Here is an 18,251-nt window from a genome sequence, read left to right on the forward strand (position 1 = left end):
GCTTAATTACAAAAAACTAAAAAGTAAAGTACGATTTAAGAAATACAAGAGGCATTATATTGCATAGATCAAAATAAAAACAAACAAAAAGCCATGGCAGTACAATCGGACTACTTATTTTCAGGTAAAATTCGCCACCTACCGGATATAACTAACACTATTTCGAACAATTAATTTTCCCGCCCTGACATTGATCAGGCAGCTTTCACATTACTTCTCCCTACACATACCAGTGATTTCATCGTACTCTTTGCAAATCTCGTAAATTCCGAGTTACTTTCTTATATTCAAAATCCTTAAAAAGTACGCTCTTCTTTCATCTCCACTTAACCTGAATATCGTTTTACGTAGTTCTCTTGATCCACTTTATTACTCACTCACCAAAGCCCTTTGTCTAACTGGTTCATGATGTTCCTGTATCCTAGGATTGTGTAACCGACGAGCATTTCGTTCATCGTTCTTGATAAATGGCTTGCCCGGACAATAAAGAGCCAACTACTAGTTGTGAGGCTGGTAAAATTGTTGATGACGAAGAAGATAACGGTGTTACACTTGAAGAAATTCTAGAAGAGGAAGCCCAGCTTGAAGAGGATGCAAATGCTGTTTTGGGTGGATCTGATGATGCAAATTGCACTTATCATCTAGTAATTTTTTCATTGTCACCATTGGGTTTTATCTTTACTAACGAAACAAATTTGTAGGGATATGTCAACCGTCAAGCTCTCTATGCTTGTGTAACTTGCAGGCAACAATCTGGAGATCTGGCTCAACTAGCTGGTGTCTGCTTAGCTTGCAGTTACCACTGTCATGATGGGCATGAACTTATTGAATTGTATACTAAAAGGTATGGATATATCTCTGCCATATCAGATCAAAGGGAGATCTTTTAAAATTTTCTTTGTTGCAGGAACTTTTGTTGTGACTGTGGAAATTCAAAATTTCCCTTCAATAAATGCACTTTGGCAACAGTAAAACTATTTCAAAGTTTTTTTGAATGTCTTGCAATCTGAATTCTGTTATCCTATTATAGGAGAAGTCAGAATTGAATGAGAACAATAGTTACAATCACAACTTTTTGGGAAAATACTGCACTTGCCAAAAACCATATCCTGATCCTGATGACACTAATCCCGATGAAATGGTTCAGTGCATCATGTGTGAAGATTGGCACCACAACAAGGTTTTTATTTTACAAAAACAAATATTTTATAATTCATATAATTATTTTTATTTTTGCACAGCATTTGGGCAGTAGTCCGCCTCCGGATCAAGATTATTCCGAGATGATATGTGGCCAATGCATGGAGAAATACCCTTTCCTCAATGCATATGTACTACCAGTAGAATCCGACCAATTGTCGTTAGCCTGCAAACTAGAAGCTAAAACCATTGAGAAAGAGCAGCTGAATTTGAAGAAAGCGACATTTTGGCCGGAAGGATGGCGGAATCGACTGTGCAGATGCGAAAAGTGTTTGGTAAGTAATCGAATGATAAATTATGAATTATTTTTTTTTATTTTATTTTATTTTTTTTATAATGATGGTTTTCTTTTTTCTGTAATTCAGGCACTATATGCAGATAAAAAGATCCAATATCTTACGGATGACCAGGACACGGTTGAGCATTACGAGCAAAAAGGTAAAATGGCTTGTGTCAACCGACCGTCGAACAACGAGCGGCTCATGGAAGCGCTTTCCTCATTGGATCGCATCCAACAAGTTGAAGCTATAACAGAGTACCAAAGTTTCGCGGCCGAACTGAAAGATTACCTGAAAACCTTTGCTGATAACAAAAGAGTCGTTCGAGAGGAAGATATCACGGAATTTTTTGGTCGTTTGAAGGAGCGTAAACGACGTCGTCTTGATGGCGAATCAACTGGAATGCCACACTTTTGTCGCTAGGGATCTGATACCCTTGAAACCGATGCCCTAGATCCTCCATCTATATCGTTTATCTGGATTGACTGTGATTCAACCTTTGTAGTGTTTTTTCATTTATTATTTTTTTGTTTTCTTTAATTTGGACGCTGATAAAAAAAACAAGTGGATTAATCTATTAAGTTGGAAAGAAAAGAATAATGATTGCAAACTTGTAACGTATTCGGATAACCAAAAAGTAAAGTACTAAATGGACAGACTTTTAGATGTTTGTGTTTATTCATGTGTCGCACGAGAGCCTAATGAGAATTTAGACTGGCCTGAATTTCATAACACATTTCATCAATTCGTTTATTCCCGTCAGCTAACTCTAATGCGTTTTTTGAATTAAAGGAGAAATTCTCCTCATGGAAAAAAAGAGTACATGAAAAACGCTTATATATTGGTCGTGAACGGTGTAATAAATCTAATAATGGCTGTTGCTGCGACGCATGTAAAAATGAGCACAGCAAACATTACGGTACCTGGTAGCTCTAGCGGTGTAAGACGGAACTAATTTCGTCATACACAGCTGGTTTGCCCGTCGTTTCTGTGTGGACTGCTCAATGCACTACGGCACCATCCAGTTATCAGAGAGCCAGGAGACACAGTCCTCGAAGTTATTGTGTCGAAACGAATAAAAAAGCTTTGGACGTGAAGTTTTAGTGAAGTTGTCCATGGAGTAAAGGTGAAGTTAAATAGTTGAAATGGAGTGTATCAATTGACCTTAAAGATTTTTCTCCCATCTCTTAGTCTTCTCCCTGTGTGTGTGTGTGTATGTGTGTGTGTGTGGGTTTCCCAAGGCCACTGCACAGTATATGTATTAAGGGAAAAAGATATTTCTGAACTCGATCCAATTGTATGAAAGACCTCGCGTGGTTTTGTTTCTCTTTGTGGGGGGTTGGCCCACTTTTCCCCCTTCATTTGGACAACCACTTGTCTCACTATCTCAAAGGAACCTGAAGAACATCTTGATCACAGGGTAAGAACTTTGTTCATCTTCTTCCTTTGTTTCATCATTCTTTTTGTTTGTTAATCATCAGGCAATTCTGGTTACTGTAATAGCATTCTCATTTCCCCCGAAGATCAGGTCACATTTTGTTGAGGAAAGCAGCAGTCCATGTTTAGCTAGAAAAACAGAAAGTGATTTATTATTCACATTACTTGTCCATTTACTATCTATCGGAGCTGGATGGATGGCAAAATTACTTGAATTGCTTTTCAAAGTCCAAAGGCATGACCTGACAAAATGTAGGGATGATCAATAAAGAATGGGTATGCAAACATGCCGTGTGTCGCGTGTCGTTGCTACGTCGATACTTGCAACAAACACACACACACACAGAAGCTAGTACTGGCAAAGCAGTGGGAAAAGAGCCAAACAAAAAATGGTCGAAAGTAAAGAAAAGGGTTAGAAATGGGGTCTAGATGAAGTTGAGGTTTGGGTCAGGGAGAGAAGATCGCGGATTTATTAATAGCACATCAAAATGGCGTTGGTTGGAGTCTTGCCCGAGTTCAGCCGCATTCCAATACGTTGTCAAAATGTAGAAAGGAACTAGTGGAGGAAGACGACGTCGTCGTTGAAGCTTGTCAATTGTGTTTAGCTTGTAGGTCTCGGATTGCGTAACCAAAGGCCAGAAAAACCACCCTCGATTCGTCAACAGCTATCGAAGAGAAACTATGCAGAAGCAGTAAAGCCTGTTCGTTTTTTATTTTTGTATTGTCTTAACAAAAACAAACCTTTCAATAGCAGCAGCAGCGTAAGCAAGGGCTTAGTAAAACGCAGTGTGGCGCCAATGAGAAAGAGGCCGGAACAGCAATACAGCCCGTGTGTTTGTTTTGTTTATTTTTATTATTCTTATTAATTTTGTAGTGAAGATTCCATTGCGTGCGCCATAAGGCGAAATAGAGGGAATTGGAACAACACCAGAGAAAGACAGAAGAAGAGAGAAAAGACAGTTAAATGACCTCAATCGTACTCATGTTCTTCTTTTCCGATTGGAACAGGTTTTCGGGGCCCGAAGAGTAACAGCGGAAGAACCAAAAAAGAAAAAAAGGAGGAGACATTTTGTTGATTTGTTTTTTGATTGGGCGAACGAGAGATGGCGGACGTCGATCCTGAAACGCTTCTCGAATGGCTAACGATGGGGCTCGGCCAGGAAGAGCTGGCCGAAAGGGATATGCAGCTGGTGGCGTTGGAACAACTTTGCATGCTTCTTCTTATGTCGGACAATGTCGACCGATGTTTCGAAAGGTAACAGATGGACATTTGATTTGACGATTTTCTTTTTTTACTGATTCTTTTAACAATCTCATCCATCAACCACAGCTGTCCACCCCGGACGTTCCTGCCGGCCTTGTGCCGTATACTCTTGGACAAAACGGCACCCGATTCGGTGCTAGAAGTGACGGCCCGGGCCATCACTTATTACCTGGATGTGTCAGCTGAATGCACTCGGCGTGTTGTGGCCGTCGACGGAGCTGTCAAGGCTTTGTGTGGCCGGCTGGGCACAGCCGACCTCCAACAGCGCACTTCTCGTGATTTGGCCGAGCAGTGCGTCAAGGTGATTATTCAGACCGACTATAACTTGGAGATAATTCGAGGGTTGCAATAATAATTATTATTCTTTTTGTGTGTGTGTGTTCCTTCATCTTCATTTTCATCCTTCATCTTCCCCCACCAATAATGAAGGTTATGGAACTGATTTGTACTCGAGAAGCTGGAGCCGTTTTTGAAGCCGGTGGATTGCAATGTGTTTTGTCTTTCATCCGCGATGCTGGAACTCTGGTTCACAAGGATACTCTCCACTCTGCAATGGTTGTCGTTTCGCGACTTTGCTCCAAAGTGGAACCCCACGATCAAGGATTGGCCGCTTGCGTCGATGCCTTGTCCACTTTGCTACAACACGAAGACGGACACGTCGCAGATGGCGCTCTCAGATGTTTTGCCTCTCTGGCCGACCGTTTCACCCGACGTGGCATCGATCCGGGACCTTTAGCTGATCACGGACTCGTCTCGGCCCTCCTTTTCCGTCTCTCTAATGCAGCTGGAACGACGGCCTCATCGTCACAACAAACAACCAATTCCCCTGCTGCAGCAGGTACTGGATCGGCTACTGCATCAGCGACATCTTCGAATGCGGTGGAAACGGCTGGAACCAATAAATCGGCCACTTGCAGCTCGTCCATTTCGACAGTCATTAGCTTGTTGTCGACGTTGTGCCGCGGCTCACCTGGCATCACGCACGATTTGCTCCGTTCGGAACTACCGGACGCCATCGAACGAGCAGTGAACGGCGAAGAGCGTTGCATCCTCGACACGATGAGGCTCGTCGATCTGCTTCTCGTTCTCCTCTTTGAAGGACGCAAGGCTCTACCACGCAGCGGAGGAGGTGGACTTGCCAACCCTACCAACAGCTCGACAGCGCCCACAACGCCAGGATCCACAATCCGAGGTGGAAGCAGCGGTGGCAGCACAACCGGCTCCATGTTGCGTCGATTGGATAGCGCAGGAGAACGGACGCATCGACAGCTGATCGACTGCATCCGCAGCAAAGACACGGACGCGTTGATAGACGCCATCGATTCCGGCGGCATTGAAGTCAATTTTATGGACGATGTGGGCCAAACTCTGCTCAATTGGGCATCCGCTTTCGGCACCCAGGAGATGGTGGAATTCCTTTGCGAACGTTGTGCCGACGTCAACAAGGGCCAGCGATCTTCTTCGCTTCATTACGTAATAGCTCTAATTCGATTGCATACCATACACATTACACTCGAGATTTTCGTCTACTGACCATCATTTGTTTTCTTTATACTATTCAGGCTGCTTGCTTTGGCCGGCCAGCCATCGCCAAAGTTCTTTTGCGCTACGGGAGCCAATCCCGATTTGCGCGATGAAGATGGCAAGACGCCATTGGACAAAGCTCGCGAACGCAACGACGAAGGCCATCGAGAAGTGGCCGCTATTTTGCAATCGCCAGGTGAATGGATGATCACTCCTACGTCTTCAACACCACCCAATCCGTCGTCCATGGCGGATGCTTCCGGCCAATTCTCCACGTCGGGACAGCAGCGACGAGGAGACGCTTTGACTGCCGGCTCAACTTGCCTTTCAGAAGATTCGTCGTCCATTTTGTCGGATGGAGGAACAACGTCGACGGAGCCAAAGGGCGATCCGGACATGGCGCCCGTGTATCTGCGGCGTCTTTTGCCCGTCTTTTGCCACACCTTTCAAAGCAGCATGATCGCCAGCGTGCGCAAGGCCAGCCTGACAATCATCAAGAAAATGGTTCACTACACCCAACCGGCGCTGCTGCATTCGCTCTGCTCGCACGAATCGAACGTCTTCATTTCGACGCTGGTCGAGGTGGTAGCGGCCGTTCTAGACAATGAAGAGGACGAAGACGGCCATTTGGTGTGCATGCACATCATTCAAGATCTGATGAACAAGTCGGCCGATACTTTCCTCGATCACTTTGCTCGTCTCGGTATCTTTAGCAAAGTGCAAATTCTGGCCAGTAGTGGCGGCGTGGATGACGGCCAGGAAAACGGCCAGGGCGACAACGCCTCTGGGCAAGAACCGCAGGCGGAACAGCAGCAGCAGCAACAACAACAGCAGCAGGAAGAAGAAGAAGAAGGAGGAGGAGGAGGAGGAGGAGGGGGGAGTTACCATTACGACAAATTCAGCCGGCACGGAAGGCAAAGCTCAGGCCGAACTGCAACCTACTGACTCGGGCAATGCGGTCCAGCCGCAGAAACCGCAAGGGGAAACAACCGCTCAAGTGGACGTGGTTAAGGAGTTGATGGCCGGCCGGCCGTACCACTGGAGGGATTGGTGCATTGCTCGCGGTCGCGATTGTCTCTACATTTGGAGCGACGCTGCGGCTTTGGAACTCTCCAACGGCTCTAACGGATGGTTCCGCTTCATCTTGGATGGCAAATTGGCCACAATGTACTCGTCCGGAAGCCCCGAAGGTGGGTCCGACAGCTCGAGAGAATCGAGGCGAGTTCCTCGACAAACTGCAACGCGTCCGGACTCAAATCAAACCTGGAACAATCAGTCAGGCCGTTTTCGCAGCCGGCGTGAAATGCTCTGACGCCCTTCGCCTCACCGTAGGCAATTGGTCCTTATCTTCAAGCAAAGACGGAGAACTGGTCATTCAGAATTCCGACGGCCAACAGCAGGCGACCATATTGCGCGAAGATTTGCCCGGTTTCTTATTCGAATCGAATCGAGGCACCAAACACACGTTCACAGCCGAAACGGCCCTTGGTCCCGAATTAGCGGCCGGTTGGGCGCCAGTTCATTATCTGAGCCCTGGCGGCAGACGCAGCGCCGGCGGTTCCGGTGGCGGACGATCGGGGCTGGTTAGTGGCGGTCGCTTCCGTTCGTCGCAAGTGGAAGCCACCAAGCAAAAAGTGCGAGCTCAAGCCCAAGAGATTTATCAGCGCTATTTCCAAGCAGCTCAGGCTCAGCCGAGAGGAGTCGTTGCCCGTCTAGCTGCCATTGTCGTGCACATTGAGCGCGGATGCGCGGCTCAGGAGAACAACCGAGAACAGCAGCAACGCGATCATTCGGCTTCGCAAGGAAGCGCAGCGGGAGCGGGAGCTTGGCGTGACCTTCTCCGTTCAGCTCTTAACGATTTTCGCTCCCTGTTGGAAGGCGAAGACACGAGCCTATCGGCTTTTGAGTTGCAGTCCAGCGGCCTAGTCCAGGCCCTTCATCGTCTCCTCTCGCCCGCCGGACTGGATGACTACCTGCAAGGCACCCGACGGGGCAACCGGCTGCTGCGCCAGCGTGTGGCCATTTTCCGCGAGTGTTTCCAGTCAGCCGATTATCTCTACCAAAACGGACCTAAAGGGCCGGCTACGTGCCTGGTCCGCAAATTGGTCTCCGTTCTCGAATCGATCGAAAAACTGCCCGTCTACTTGTACGATGCCGCTGGCGGATCGACCAACGGCCTGCAGACGCTGACGCGACGTCTGCGTTTCCGTTTGGAGCGAAGTCCTGGCGAAACGGGTCTGACGGACCGAACGGGACGGGCATTAAAGACCGAGCCACTCACCACCGTCGGCCAATTAGAGAAATATCTGCTCAAGATGGTAGCCAAGCAGTGGTACGATTACGAACGTTCGTCGTTGGCGTTTGTCCGCAAAATTCAGGCGGCCACATCGGCAACGTCGGCTGGTCCGTCCGCCTCGCCGTTAACTTTCCGCCATACGCGCGATTTCGATGAAGGCGGCGTCATCTATTGGCTGGGCACCAACGGTAAAACCGTGCCCGATTGGGTCAATCCTGCTCAGGTATGTGAGACGACTGTTGGCAGTTTGAGCCAACGAAATAAACTGAATCATTCCGTTTATCATTTTCTTTTTGCGTGAATGCAGGTGGGCCTGGTTGTCGTGACATGTTCTGAAGGACGCAATTTGCCTTACGGCCATTTGGAAGACATTTTGTCACGCGATAGCGCGGCTCTGAATTGCCACACGAACGACGACAAACGCTCGTGGTTCGCGCTGGATCTCGGCCTTCACCTTTTACCCACGGCCTACACTCTGCGACACGCCCGCGGATACGGAAAATCCGCCCTTCGTCACTGGCTCTTCCAAGTCTCAAAAGACGGACTGTCGTGGACAACTCTGTTCACTCACGTGGACGATTGCTCGCTGAACGAGCCCGGCTCAACTGCCACGTGGCCGCTAGAGCCACCCAGTGGCGAAACGCAAGGGTGGAGACACGTTCGCATCCAGCAGATGGGCAAAAACGCTTCCGGCCAGACCCACTATCTCAGCATCAGCGGCTTGGAATTGTACGGCACTGTGACGGGCGTATGCCAAGATTTGGGACGGGCAGCCCGAGAGGCCGAAGCCAATTTGCGGAGACAACGGCGCATGGTTCGTCATCAGATGCTGCGTCACCTGGTGCCAGGCGCTCGAGTTGTGCGCGGACTCGACTGGAAATGGCGTGATCAAGACGGATCTACCACGACTGCGGCCACTGCCGGAGGTTCGGCCCAGCCAGCGGAAGGCACAGTGACGGGCGAATTGCACAACGGCTGGATTGACGTCACCTGGGATCACGGCGGATCTAATTCGTATCGCATGGGCGCCGAAGGCAAATATGATTTGAGATTGGCTCCTTCCTACGATCCGGAAGCGGCCCAACAACAGCAACAACAACAACAGACACCCGCCACGTCGGGCAAAACCCCGTCTTCTTCCTCCACCCTCAAGACAATGAATTTAGACAAGCCGTCCGCCACGGGTGTCAAATCTTCGACACCCACTTCCAGCCTAACTAGCGTGGGAGCTGGAAGCGTTTTGGCCGGCAGCCGGAAGTCCAGCTCGACGCCCAGTTTGCCCGAAGCCACAGGAGTCGTCAAATCCTCTGTAGCATCAACTGAACAGGCTACGTCGGTCGATAATCTCTTGACATCCGCAGCGGCTGCGTCTGCAGTCGCCGATAGCGTTTTAAGTTTGGCCAGCGCCGAAGCTGGACTGGTCTCTTTCGAACGCGTCCGTGGCGACAGCACTGGCACCCAAAGCACCGACGACGATGAAGCCACTTCGACGGCGGTCGCTGCGCTCGTAGGAGCCCTAAGCCTGATGGACCCTACCGGATCATCGACGGAAGGCGGAACGGGCGAGTCTCAAGTATCTGACAGTCACAGGAACGCCAAGAATACCTATTTGGCCGGCCAGTCAAAGACTGCCACTCAATTAGCGGATCATAGTTTATTGGCTTCGGTTAGTTCGACTAGTGGCGCTGCCTCACCGGCTGCTGCTGCTGCCGCCGCCGCCGCCGCCGCCGCCGCCGCCCTGGATGGCATGGTCGTTGACGATTCGCTAATGACCGACGTGACGGAAGAGATGTTGGAAATCAACGCGTTCGATCTACTTCGCAGTCTGGAACGCCAGGCCAGTCAACTGCAAGCCGAAGCTGAAACAATGGCGGCCGCTACGTCTGCCCTATCCCGTGTGGAAGTAGCTGGACAGCAGCAACAACAAGGCGACGATGAGCAAGACGACATCTCGTCACCTCCCTCTCCTCCTCAATCGGTCAAAGTGACTTCGGGTGCCGCTTCTGGCGTTCGCACTTCAGGTTCAATGAGTGTCAGCGTCCCCAATTTGACGACGTCGACAGAACCTGAACGAGAAGTGGGTGGCGGACCCACTCCGGCCGCTTTCCTCGAGAGTTTTGCCAATGTTGCCCGAAGGTAAAAGAGCTTTATGCGACTATTCAAGCAAGAATTGTATTATCTAAACTATTCTTATTTTTTTTTTTGGGGTTCACCTTTGATTCGCAGACGCCACCAAGCGGGTAATGCCAACAGTGGAAGTGGTGGAGCTGCAGGTGGGGGGAGCACGTCTGGTTCAGCCGTAGAGTCGTCGAACGCCAATCGATGCAGCGGATCGCACAGCAGCGGAGCTGGACCGATGGCCACTGGTGGTCATGGCGCAAGTGGAACCAATGCTGCCAACGTCTCGTCTTCTTTATCTTCATCTTCTTCTTCGTCCAACGCCACATCATCGCTGCTTTTCCCTCGTGGCCCCAATTCGGTTTCGAGCCTCGTCCGGCTGGCCCTTTCCTCCAATTTCCCGGGTGGACTCCTCAGCACGGCCCAGAGCTACCCGAGTTTGAGCAACACGTTGAGCAGCCTCTCGTCGGTAGCCTCTCACGCTGTTTCCATGGCCGGCGCATCGTCCACCAACTTGCATCACGGTCACGCTGGGGTCGGTCAAGGGCATCAGCAGACGAGCGGCAGCCACGGCCTGAGCCAAGCCCTGTCGATGAGCCTCACCGGGTCGAGTGACTCTGAACAAGTGAGTCTCGAAGATTTCCTGGAGAGTTGCAGGGCGGGCACGTTGCTGGCCGAATTAGAAGACGACGACGAGTTACCCGAACCAGACGAGGACGACAACGAAGACGACGACGAGAACGAAGATGACGAAGATTTCGAAGAAGTGACCGAAGAAGACGGTGGCGGAGGAGGAGTCGGAGGGAGGAGGAGTGGGTAGTCTTGTGGGCGGCTCAGGAGACGGCGCCTCTCGCCACGTCACCGGCAACACCAAACGGCGCAGTTGGGATGACGAATTTGTCCTAAAACGGCAGTTTTCCGCTTTGATTCCGGCGTTCGATCCTCGACCAGGCCGCACTAATGTTCACCAAACGTCCGATTTGGAAATTCCTCCACCTGGTGCCGCCGCCGCTGAAGGAGCGCAAGGAGCGGAAGCCATTTTTTCTTCGTCCTCCTCCTCCTCCTCCTCCTCCTCCTCCTCCTCCTCCTCATCGATCATGGCTTCTGGTCAGCCGCAGCCGCAGACGCAGCTTCAGTCGGATGTGGAAGCTGATGCAGATTTGGTGCCTCAACCCAAGTTACATCTGGTCTTGCGCGGCCCCGGTCTGCCCAATATCCCCGACGTTGAGATCGAGTTGACAGACGGCGATTGGACCGTCTTCAAAGCCGTGCAAAAGTTGATCCAGTCGTCAGCGCTGGGCACGCGACAGGAGAAGTTGAGGCGCATCTGGGAGCCGACCTACACGGTGGTCTACAAAGAGCTGAAGGACGAAGCCGGCGCCGTCGTAGTTGGCCCATCTGCCGGACTGAGCGACGCCAACAGCATCGGCCAGCGTCGTCTTATGGATGACGAATTGTTTTTGCCCGATTTCGACGTCAACACGCAAACGAGCAATACGGTGGGATCGTGCAGCGTCGGAGACGTCCTCCTCCTGTTGCGGCAACTCTACATTCTGAGCAGCCGGCCTCCAGGGCCAGGCGAACAGTTGGACGTGGAACAACAGCAGCTGCAGCATCTGCAGCATCAGTCTCACCACAGCGCCACCATCTATATTCCGCTGGAAGAGTTTAGCAGCAAGAAAGTGACCAACAAGTTGACGCAACAGCTGTCCGACCCGTTGGTCGTTTCCGCTGGCGCTCTGCCGGCCTGGTGCGAACAGCTGTTGACCGTTTGCCCGATGTTGGTGCCTTTTGAGACCCGTCAAATGTACTTCCAAGCCACGGCTTTTGGAACTTCTCGGTAAGCCAAAGATGTTTAACGTTTTTGTTTCATTCTTTAAAACTCGTTTTTGAGTCGCACGTATTAACACGCAAGAATGAATTGCGGCGCTATGTCGACCTTATTTTGAAAGGAAGGGAAAAAAACAAAAACATAATTGTACATTTCTCGTGCAGTTCTATCGTTTGGCTTCAGAGCCAGCGCGATTCGGCGGTCGAGAGGCAAAGAAATACGGGAGCCGTTCCGCGACGGGATGATCCACACGAGTTCCGCGTCGGCCGACTGAAACACGAGCGGGTGCGCGTTCCACGAGGCGAACGTTTGCTCGATTGGGCTCAGCAAGTGATGAAGGTTCACGCCGACCGCAAGGCCATTTTAGAGGTGGAATTCCAGGATGAAGAAGGCACCGGACTCGGCCCGTCTCTGGAATTTTACGCGCTCGTGGCGGCCGAGAGTCAACGACGGGATTTGGCGCTGTGGATCTGCGACGACGAAGACGACGAGGTGACAGCCGCTGAAACGGCTGCGTCTGTGGCCGATTCCGGAGTCAAACCGCCGGGCTATTACGTTGTTCGGCCGTCTGGCCTCTTTCCGGCGCCTCTGCCACAAGACTCGCCCATCTGTGATCGCGCCGAGCAGCTTTATTGGTTTTTAGGAGTCTTCCTGGCCAAGGCGCTCCAGGACGGCCGCCTTGTCGATTTGCCCCTTTCGACTCCCTTCCTTAAATTATTGTGCCAGGGCGACGTGTCCTGCCCGGCCCAGCAGCCCGTCTTTGTCAACAGCGACAGCAAACGCAGTAAAACTAACTACCGGGCTGGATCTCACCCTCCGCCACAACAGCCTCCACCACCTCCTGCTTCCGTTCCATCGTCTCAGCAGCAGCAGCAGCAACAGACAGCAACAGCAACAAAGCAACAGCAACAGCAACAACACCAACAGCAACAGCACCAACAGCAACAGGACGTGGAAGACCCGATGACTTCGTCCGTCTTCTCACAGGATGGAGACGTTTTGGGCGGCAATGGCAAGACGCTCACCGGAAGCAACAGCCCTCGCGATCCGTCCCTCCCCTGGTTCTCCGGTTTCCTCTCGCACGAAGATCTGGCCATCGTTGATCCGACTCGAGGCCGGTTCCTTCTACAATTGCGAGCCTTGGCCACGCGACGTCGCCAAATCCTGACGGACCCGACGCTCAGCCACGAGGATCGATGCCGTCAGGCGGACAATTTGGCTTTGGCTCAGCCCAATCTCTTGAACAGCAGCAATTCAACGACGACAGTGTCGAGCGTGTCGAGCCAAACTCATAGCAACATGTCGCAGAGCCAAAAACCGGCCACCATTGTGCCACCGCAATCGCAAAAGATTCAAAGCGCCGCCCAAGGACAAGGCGGCGGCGTCCGCCTCGAAGATCTGGCGTTGACTTTCCAGTTTGCCCCGTCGTCCAGAGTTTTTGGATTCACCGATGTGGAACTGCGCTCCGGTGGTGCCGATTTCGAGGTACACGATCGACATTTTTTTCAATATTTACCATTTTTTTATATCACGTTGGCATTGCTATAATGGAGGCTCGATTGAATTGCAACAGGTAACGCTGGACAATGTGGAAGACTATGTCGAGCTGATGGCCGAGTTTTGCCTGGAACGCGGCATCCGCCGCCAGATGGAAGCGTTGCGTCAAGGCTTTGACCGCGTTTTCCCCATGTCGCGTCTAGCCGGCTTTAGCCCGTCTGAGTTGCGATTGCTTCTCTGCGGCGACCAGAGTCCCAGCTGGACGCGCGAAGATATCCTCAATTACACGGAGCCGAAATTGGGCTACACTCGCGACAGCCCTGGCTTCCAGCGATTCGTCAACGTGCTGACGGGCATGAACGCGGAAGAGCGCAAAGCCTTCCTCCAGTTCACGACGGGCTGTTCTTCTCTTCCACCTGGTGGGTTAGCCAACCTCTACCCACGATTGACCGTCGTCCGCAAAGTGGACGGTGTCAGTGATCGAAGTGGATGCGTCAACGGCAGCTATCCGTCCGTCAACACGTGCGTCCATTATCTCAAGCTACCCGAATACGACTCTGAGGAGATTTTACGCGAACGGCTACTTGCCGCTACCCGTGAAAAGGGTTTCCACCTCAATTGAAAAATTTTGCCTATTTTGTTTACGAACAGTGTTGGTGGGATTTTCTTTTTTTTTTTTTTTTTTTTTTGGTTTGTCTTCATTTTCTCGTTGGAGTTTGACTTTTGTCACCAATTTCACCGTTTTTTTTTTCCCCTTTCTTTTTCTCCCCCACACACATCCGATGTGAAAAACCAAAGTTTCGAATTTAGAGCTGACGAGAGAGAAAGAGAGAAAAACAAAAGAATGGAATTCATCACAAGCTGAATAGAAGAAAACCATTTGTATAAACAAATCCGTAAAGAAGAAAAAAGAAAATGATCGAGGTAGTCGCCTATTTGTTTGTTTCTACTATCCTCCCCGTACCATGTCGTGTCACGCGAAGTGAATCTTCTCTTTTTATTTGGCTTGTTTCCTAACGGCAGGATGTAAACAGAGAAAAAGAAAAAAAAAATTGTCATTCAACGACTCCACCTCCTTGTTGTCTTTGCCTCTTACCCATGTAATCCACTGATACATTTAGGGCCTACCCCCAACGGCCAATCTTCTTTATTCTGCTTTTGACCTGTCGCCTAGATCTAATCTTGCTTCTCGGTAACGAAGAGTAGAAGATTTTCATGTAGTCTTTTAGTGTTCTACGCGATCGCTCCATGGTATCGGTTTCAACCACACGTTTTGACTGTGGACTAGGAAGCAACAAAAAAAGAAGAAAAAAACAAACAAAACAAATAAAGAAATCAAGTCGGTAGTAATTCATTTGTAGGACATCCAACACACAAGGCCGCTTATTTTCGGCATACCAATGTGCGTCGATGTCTTTATTTTGTGTGGAGCTCGGTGGTTTTGGTGAAACATTTTTTTTCCCCATTTATTTTGGATTTTTTTCTTTTCTTTATACATATATATATTTTTTTTTTATTGATCCACCAGCTGCCACTCCACACCAACCACCCTCCTTCTACTGTTGCACTTTCATTTAGCCATCGTTTTCTTTTGTGAAATGAACACGCATCTTTATAATAAAATTGATTGTGCCCCTCCCTCATCGCCCCCATTAATCTCTCGCATTGATCATGGTTCAGTTTGTTTATTTTTCCTCCTTTATCTCTCTATCTCTCCAAAGAACTATCGGGATTTGTCTAATTTTTTTTTTTTTTTTTTTTTCAATATATTCTCCTCATTATCCATGTTTGTCATGCCAGATTAACTCTTGCACATGGTGTAGTACTACTACTTTAATCAAGTATACGTTTCAACGATATCCGCTAAAGAACTCCGCAAATCCTCTATAGAGCAGTAAAACATCCTGCGTTGCGCGTTTTCCCCACAAATGTGCAAAATCTCATTTGTGTCCAAGACTCCAAGTTGGTCTGCTGAGGCTGCAGCGTCTTATGGACAAACCATCTTCTTCGCGTTAAAAATTAAGTTTTCATAACTATAATTTAGATTTCCCTCTTTTCTTCCTAGCAGTGGGTACCCTATTCATTATTTCATTTCCCTTTTTTTTTCTAGCCCCAGTTCTATCTAGTTCATTTTTATTTTATTATTGTTTGTAAGTGGCTCGTCTCTGTTAGCCGAAGAATTTCGTTTGCTGCCAGAAATTCGTCTGCTACAAGGGGATGAGCAACAAACCATTCACAAACAATAGTTAAATCAAAATAAACCAGATAGAACTGGGGGTAAAAAAAAATTGGGAAATGAAAAAAGGAATAGAATACCCACTGCTAGGAAGAAAAGGGGGAAAATCTTAACTATAGTTATGAAAACTTATTTTTTAACGTGAAGAAGTGGGTTTCTCCATAAGACTCTGCAGCAGCTAGGGCTCGGCCCCGTGTCCAATGGGTAGGTATTTGGGCGAATGGGTAGGTCTTCTCGGCAAAAAATAGACCCGGGGGAAAATTCTTAAAAATTTTTCCCCCCCCCCCCCCCCAAAAATTTGGAAAAAAAAAAAAAAAAAAAAAAATATCACACCACTAAAAAAAAAAAAATTATCCCATCCCCACCCCAACACCATTTTTTTCTTAAAAAAAAAAAACCCCCTTTCCAAAAAAAAAAAATTTTTTTTTTTTTTTATTTTAAATTAGCTTACAAAAAAAAAAATTAAAAAAAGGAGGGGTAAATAAAAAAACAACAAACAAAACCAAAAACCCCAACCAAAAAAAAAAATAAAACAACAAAAAAAATGAGTGTTTTTTTTAAAGAAAAAAGGCAAGGAAAAAAAAAAAAAAAAAAAAGAACCAAAACAAAAAAAAAAAAACAAATGAGATTTTCGCATTTGTGGACAACGTGCAACCTAGGATGTTTTACTACTCTATTGCTGGTTGCTTTCATTTCTAGTTGGGCAAAGGCAATTTAATTTAATCGGTCCTTAAATTATTCTTTGTATGGACGTTAGGGGATGCCTGTACAATAGATTGAAACCGTCGAAATCTGGGGCATTGGTTCATGTTACATGCAGCTGCTTATTGTAAAAGTTCATGTGCTTTTATGCAATTCTTAATTTATAAGAGTTTAAAAAGGTGAATACTGATTACTGAATAGTAAGAAGTGTTTGAGGTTGACATTACATGAGCTTATCTTTTTGTTATGTAACGTGAAGATTTCACCTTAAGAGAAAGGTTTTAAAAAATGCGTATTTTTTCCGAATCATATTAATATTTTAAGTACAAATTAAGGTGAGGTAGGCCAACGCGGAACCAAACTGATGTATAATTGTATACACACCTACGTCAGTCAGTACAGAATCTAAGGATCTTGTAGTTTGTAGCTTGTAGGGATGGACATTCGTCAGGCAATCAGGGACTTTCAACGGCATCTAATCATACAAAGCAAGTTCTTTTGCTAAAAGTGGAAATATTTAAATCAAAGCAACTTATAACAGACGCTATGCCACTTGTTACGCAATATTATGATTTGAAGTTAATAAAAAGTCGTCTGCTAGCCACATGCTTTTTCGAGAGTTGAAAAGTTGTTCTCGTTTAAAATTTGCCCAAAATGTTGTATTTAGTAGGTTTAGGTTTGGGAGATGCTAAAGATATCACTGTCAGGGGTTTGGAGATAGTTAAGACAGCCGATCAAGTTTATTTGGAAGCTTACACGTCTATATTGACTGTTGGACAGGAGGCATTGGTAAGTAATGTTGTGTTTGACGATAAAGCAGTACCAATTAATCATTGTGGGACAATTTCTACTAAACCTGTATAGGAAAAATTCTATGGCAGAGAAATTATTGTAGCTGATAGGGAATTTGTGGAACAAAAGGCTGAATCCTTTATCGAATCGGCAAGAAACAGCAATATTGCCTTCTTAGGTAGCAAACCTACAATTTTTTTGTTTGACTTTGAATCATTGCAGCCTTGCAAAGTTTTTTTAAAAACATAGTTGTAGGTGATCCATTTGGTGCTACAACTCACACAGATCTTGTACTAAGGGCCAAAGAAGTTGGTGTACCATTTCAAGTTGTTCACAATACTTCTATTTTGAATGCTGTGGGTTGCTGTGGTCTTCAGGTAATAAAACAATATAATAGTTACTTAAATATTACCATTAATGAAATTCTTGAATCCAATCCTTCAATTACAGTTGTACAGCTTTGGAGAAACTGTATCGATTCCATTTTGGACAGATACCTGGAAACCAGACAGCTTTTTTGAGAAAATTGAAGGAAATTTAGAAAGAGGATTACACACACTGTGTTTGCTGGGTGAAACTTCTTTCCATGACTAGTTCTGTTCTAATAGTACATAAGTGAATCCTGCTTTCTAGATATTAAAGTAAAAGAGCAGACAGTGGAAAATATGATGAAGAATAGGCCAATATTTGAACCGCCAAGATTCATGAGTAACCAACAAGCAGCCAAACAATTGATTGAAATTGTCAAGTCCAAGAACCATACAACAAGTATATTAAATGGTTACTTTTCTTAATTTATTACTTTTTAATTGAATCATAATTTGTTTGCGTAGGATTAACTGGTGAAACTTTGTGTGTTGGCGTGGCGCGTGTTGGCTGGCCTGATCAAAAGATAAGTGCCTGTACACTACATGAAATGATGATCTGCGAGTTAGGCCAACCACTTCACTCTTTAGTGATTGTGGGCAAAATTCATCCACTCGAGCTGGACTTCTTACGCATGTTCAGCCCTGATATTGTCCCACTCAGTGGCTAATAACGCTAATAAAATTGCTGTACATTATCCTTTAGTTCGA

General features: G+C 47.5%; 3 protein-coding genes and 1 long non-coding RNA gene across 7 annotated transcripts; 3 read left to right on the top strand and 1 right to left on the bottom strand.

Annotated features, from left to right (window-relative positions):
- The first annotated feature begins 154 nt into the window (after positions 1 to 154).
- LOC116934917 (putative E3 ubiquitin-protein ligase UBR7) lies at positions 155 to 2,137 on the top strand. Of its 3 annotated transcripts, none has more exons than XM_032942341.2 (7): positions 155 to 303; positions 426 to 644; positions 702 to 844; positions 908 to 968; positions 1,031 to 1,180; positions 1,242 to 1,475; positions 1,566 to 2,137. In XM_032942341.2, exons 2-7 carry the CDS (start codon positions 468 to 470, stop codon positions 1,899 to 1,901), a joined length of 1,101 nt encoding a protein of 366 aa, XP_032798232.2. In that variant the 5' UTR covers positions 155 to 303; positions 426 to 467; the 3' UTR covers positions 1,902 to 2,137. The 3 variants fall into 3 exon arrangements, with proteins under 3 accessions (XP_032798232.2, XP_032798235.2, XP_032798237.2); XM_032942344.2 differs by having other exon boundaries at positions 158 to 261; XM_032942346.2 differs by lacking the exon at positions 155 to 303 and adding an exon at positions 317 to 335.
- On the bottom strand, positions 1,159 to 3,810 carry LOC116934950. Its single transcript, XR_004401086.2, has 2 exons — positions 3,126 to 3,810; positions 1,159 to 3,044 (listed from the first exon to the last, which is right to left on the bottom strand). It is a non-coding gene; the product is annotated as an uncharacterized LOC116934950 (long non-coding RNA).
- LOC116934891 (E3 ubiquitin-protein ligase HECTD1) lies at positions 2,449 to 15,304 on the top strand. Its single transcript, XM_045171930.1, is given in 13 exon segments — positions 2,449 to 2,898; positions 3,924 to 4,170; positions 4,246 to 4,480; positions 4,609 to 5,652; positions 5,742 to 5,789; positions 5,791 to 6,447; positions 6,629 to 6,910; positions 6,912 to 8,222; positions 8,307 to 10,135; positions 10,226 to 10,899; positions 10,955 to 11,957; positions 12,113 to 13,433; positions 13,522 to 15,304. Coding segments are annotated over 12 exon segments (9,102 nt in total). The 5' UTR covers positions 2,449 to 2,898; positions 3,924 to 4,018; the 3' UTR covers positions 14,068 to 15,304.
- Positions 15,305 to 16,361: 1,057 nt separating this feature from the next.
- On the top strand, positions 16,362 to 18,238 carry LOC116934882 (diphthine methyl ester synthase). Of its 2 annotated transcripts, none has more exons than XM_045171994.1 (6): positions 16,362 to 17,172; positions 17,248 to 17,353; positions 17,431 to 17,552; positions 17,626 to 17,746; positions 17,809 to 17,943; positions 18,009 to 18,238. In XM_045171994.1, the coding sequence occupies exons 1-6, from the start codon at positions 17,038 to 17,040 to the stop codon at positions 18,209 to 18,211; spliced, it is 822 nt and encodes a 273-aa protein (XP_045027929.1). In that variant the 5' UTR covers positions 16,362 to 17,037; the 3' UTR covers positions 18,212 to 18,238. The 2 variants fall into 2 exon arrangements, with proteins under 2 accessions (XP_045027929.1, XP_032798207.1); XM_032942316.2 differs by having other exon boundaries at positions 16,727 to 17,172; positions 17,425 to 17,552.
- The last annotated feature ends 13 nt before the right edge of the window (positions 18,239 to 18,251 follow it).

This window comes from Daphnia magna, linkage group LG1, assembly GCF_020631705.1.
Source record: "Daphnia magna isolate NIES linkage group LG1, ASM2063170v1.1, whole genome shotgun sequence".
NCBI lineage: Eukaryota > Metazoa > Arthropoda > Branchiopoda > Diplostraca > Daphniidae > Daphnia > Daphnia magna.

Bases quoted from the DNA above. Each gene is read 5' to 3' on its own strand.
- LOC116934917 (XM_032942341.2), top strand. From the start codon at position 468: ATGGCTTGCCCGGACAATAAAGAGCCAACTACTAGTTGTGAGGCTGGT. The intron at 1,181-1,241 runs GTTTTTATTTTA...ATTTTTGCACAG, and splicing joins AAGATTGGCACCACAACAAG to CATTTGGGCAGTAGTCCGCC. The intron at 1,476-1,565 runs GTAAGTAATCGA...TCTGTAATTCAG, and splicing joins GCAGATGCGAAAAGTGTTTG to GCACTATATGCAGATAAAAA.
- LOC116934882 (XM_032942316.2), top strand. From the start codon at position 17,038: ATGTTGTATTTAGTAGGTTTAGGTTTGGGAGATGCTAAAGATATCACT. The intron at 17,173-17,247 runs GTAAGTAATGTT...AAACCTGTATAG, and splicing joins CTGTTGGACAGGAGGCATTG to GAAAAATTCTATGGCAGAGA. The intron at 17,944-18,008 runs GTATATTAAATG...TTGTTTGCGTAG, and splicing joins GTCCAAGAACCATACAACAA to GATTAACTGGTGAAACTTTG.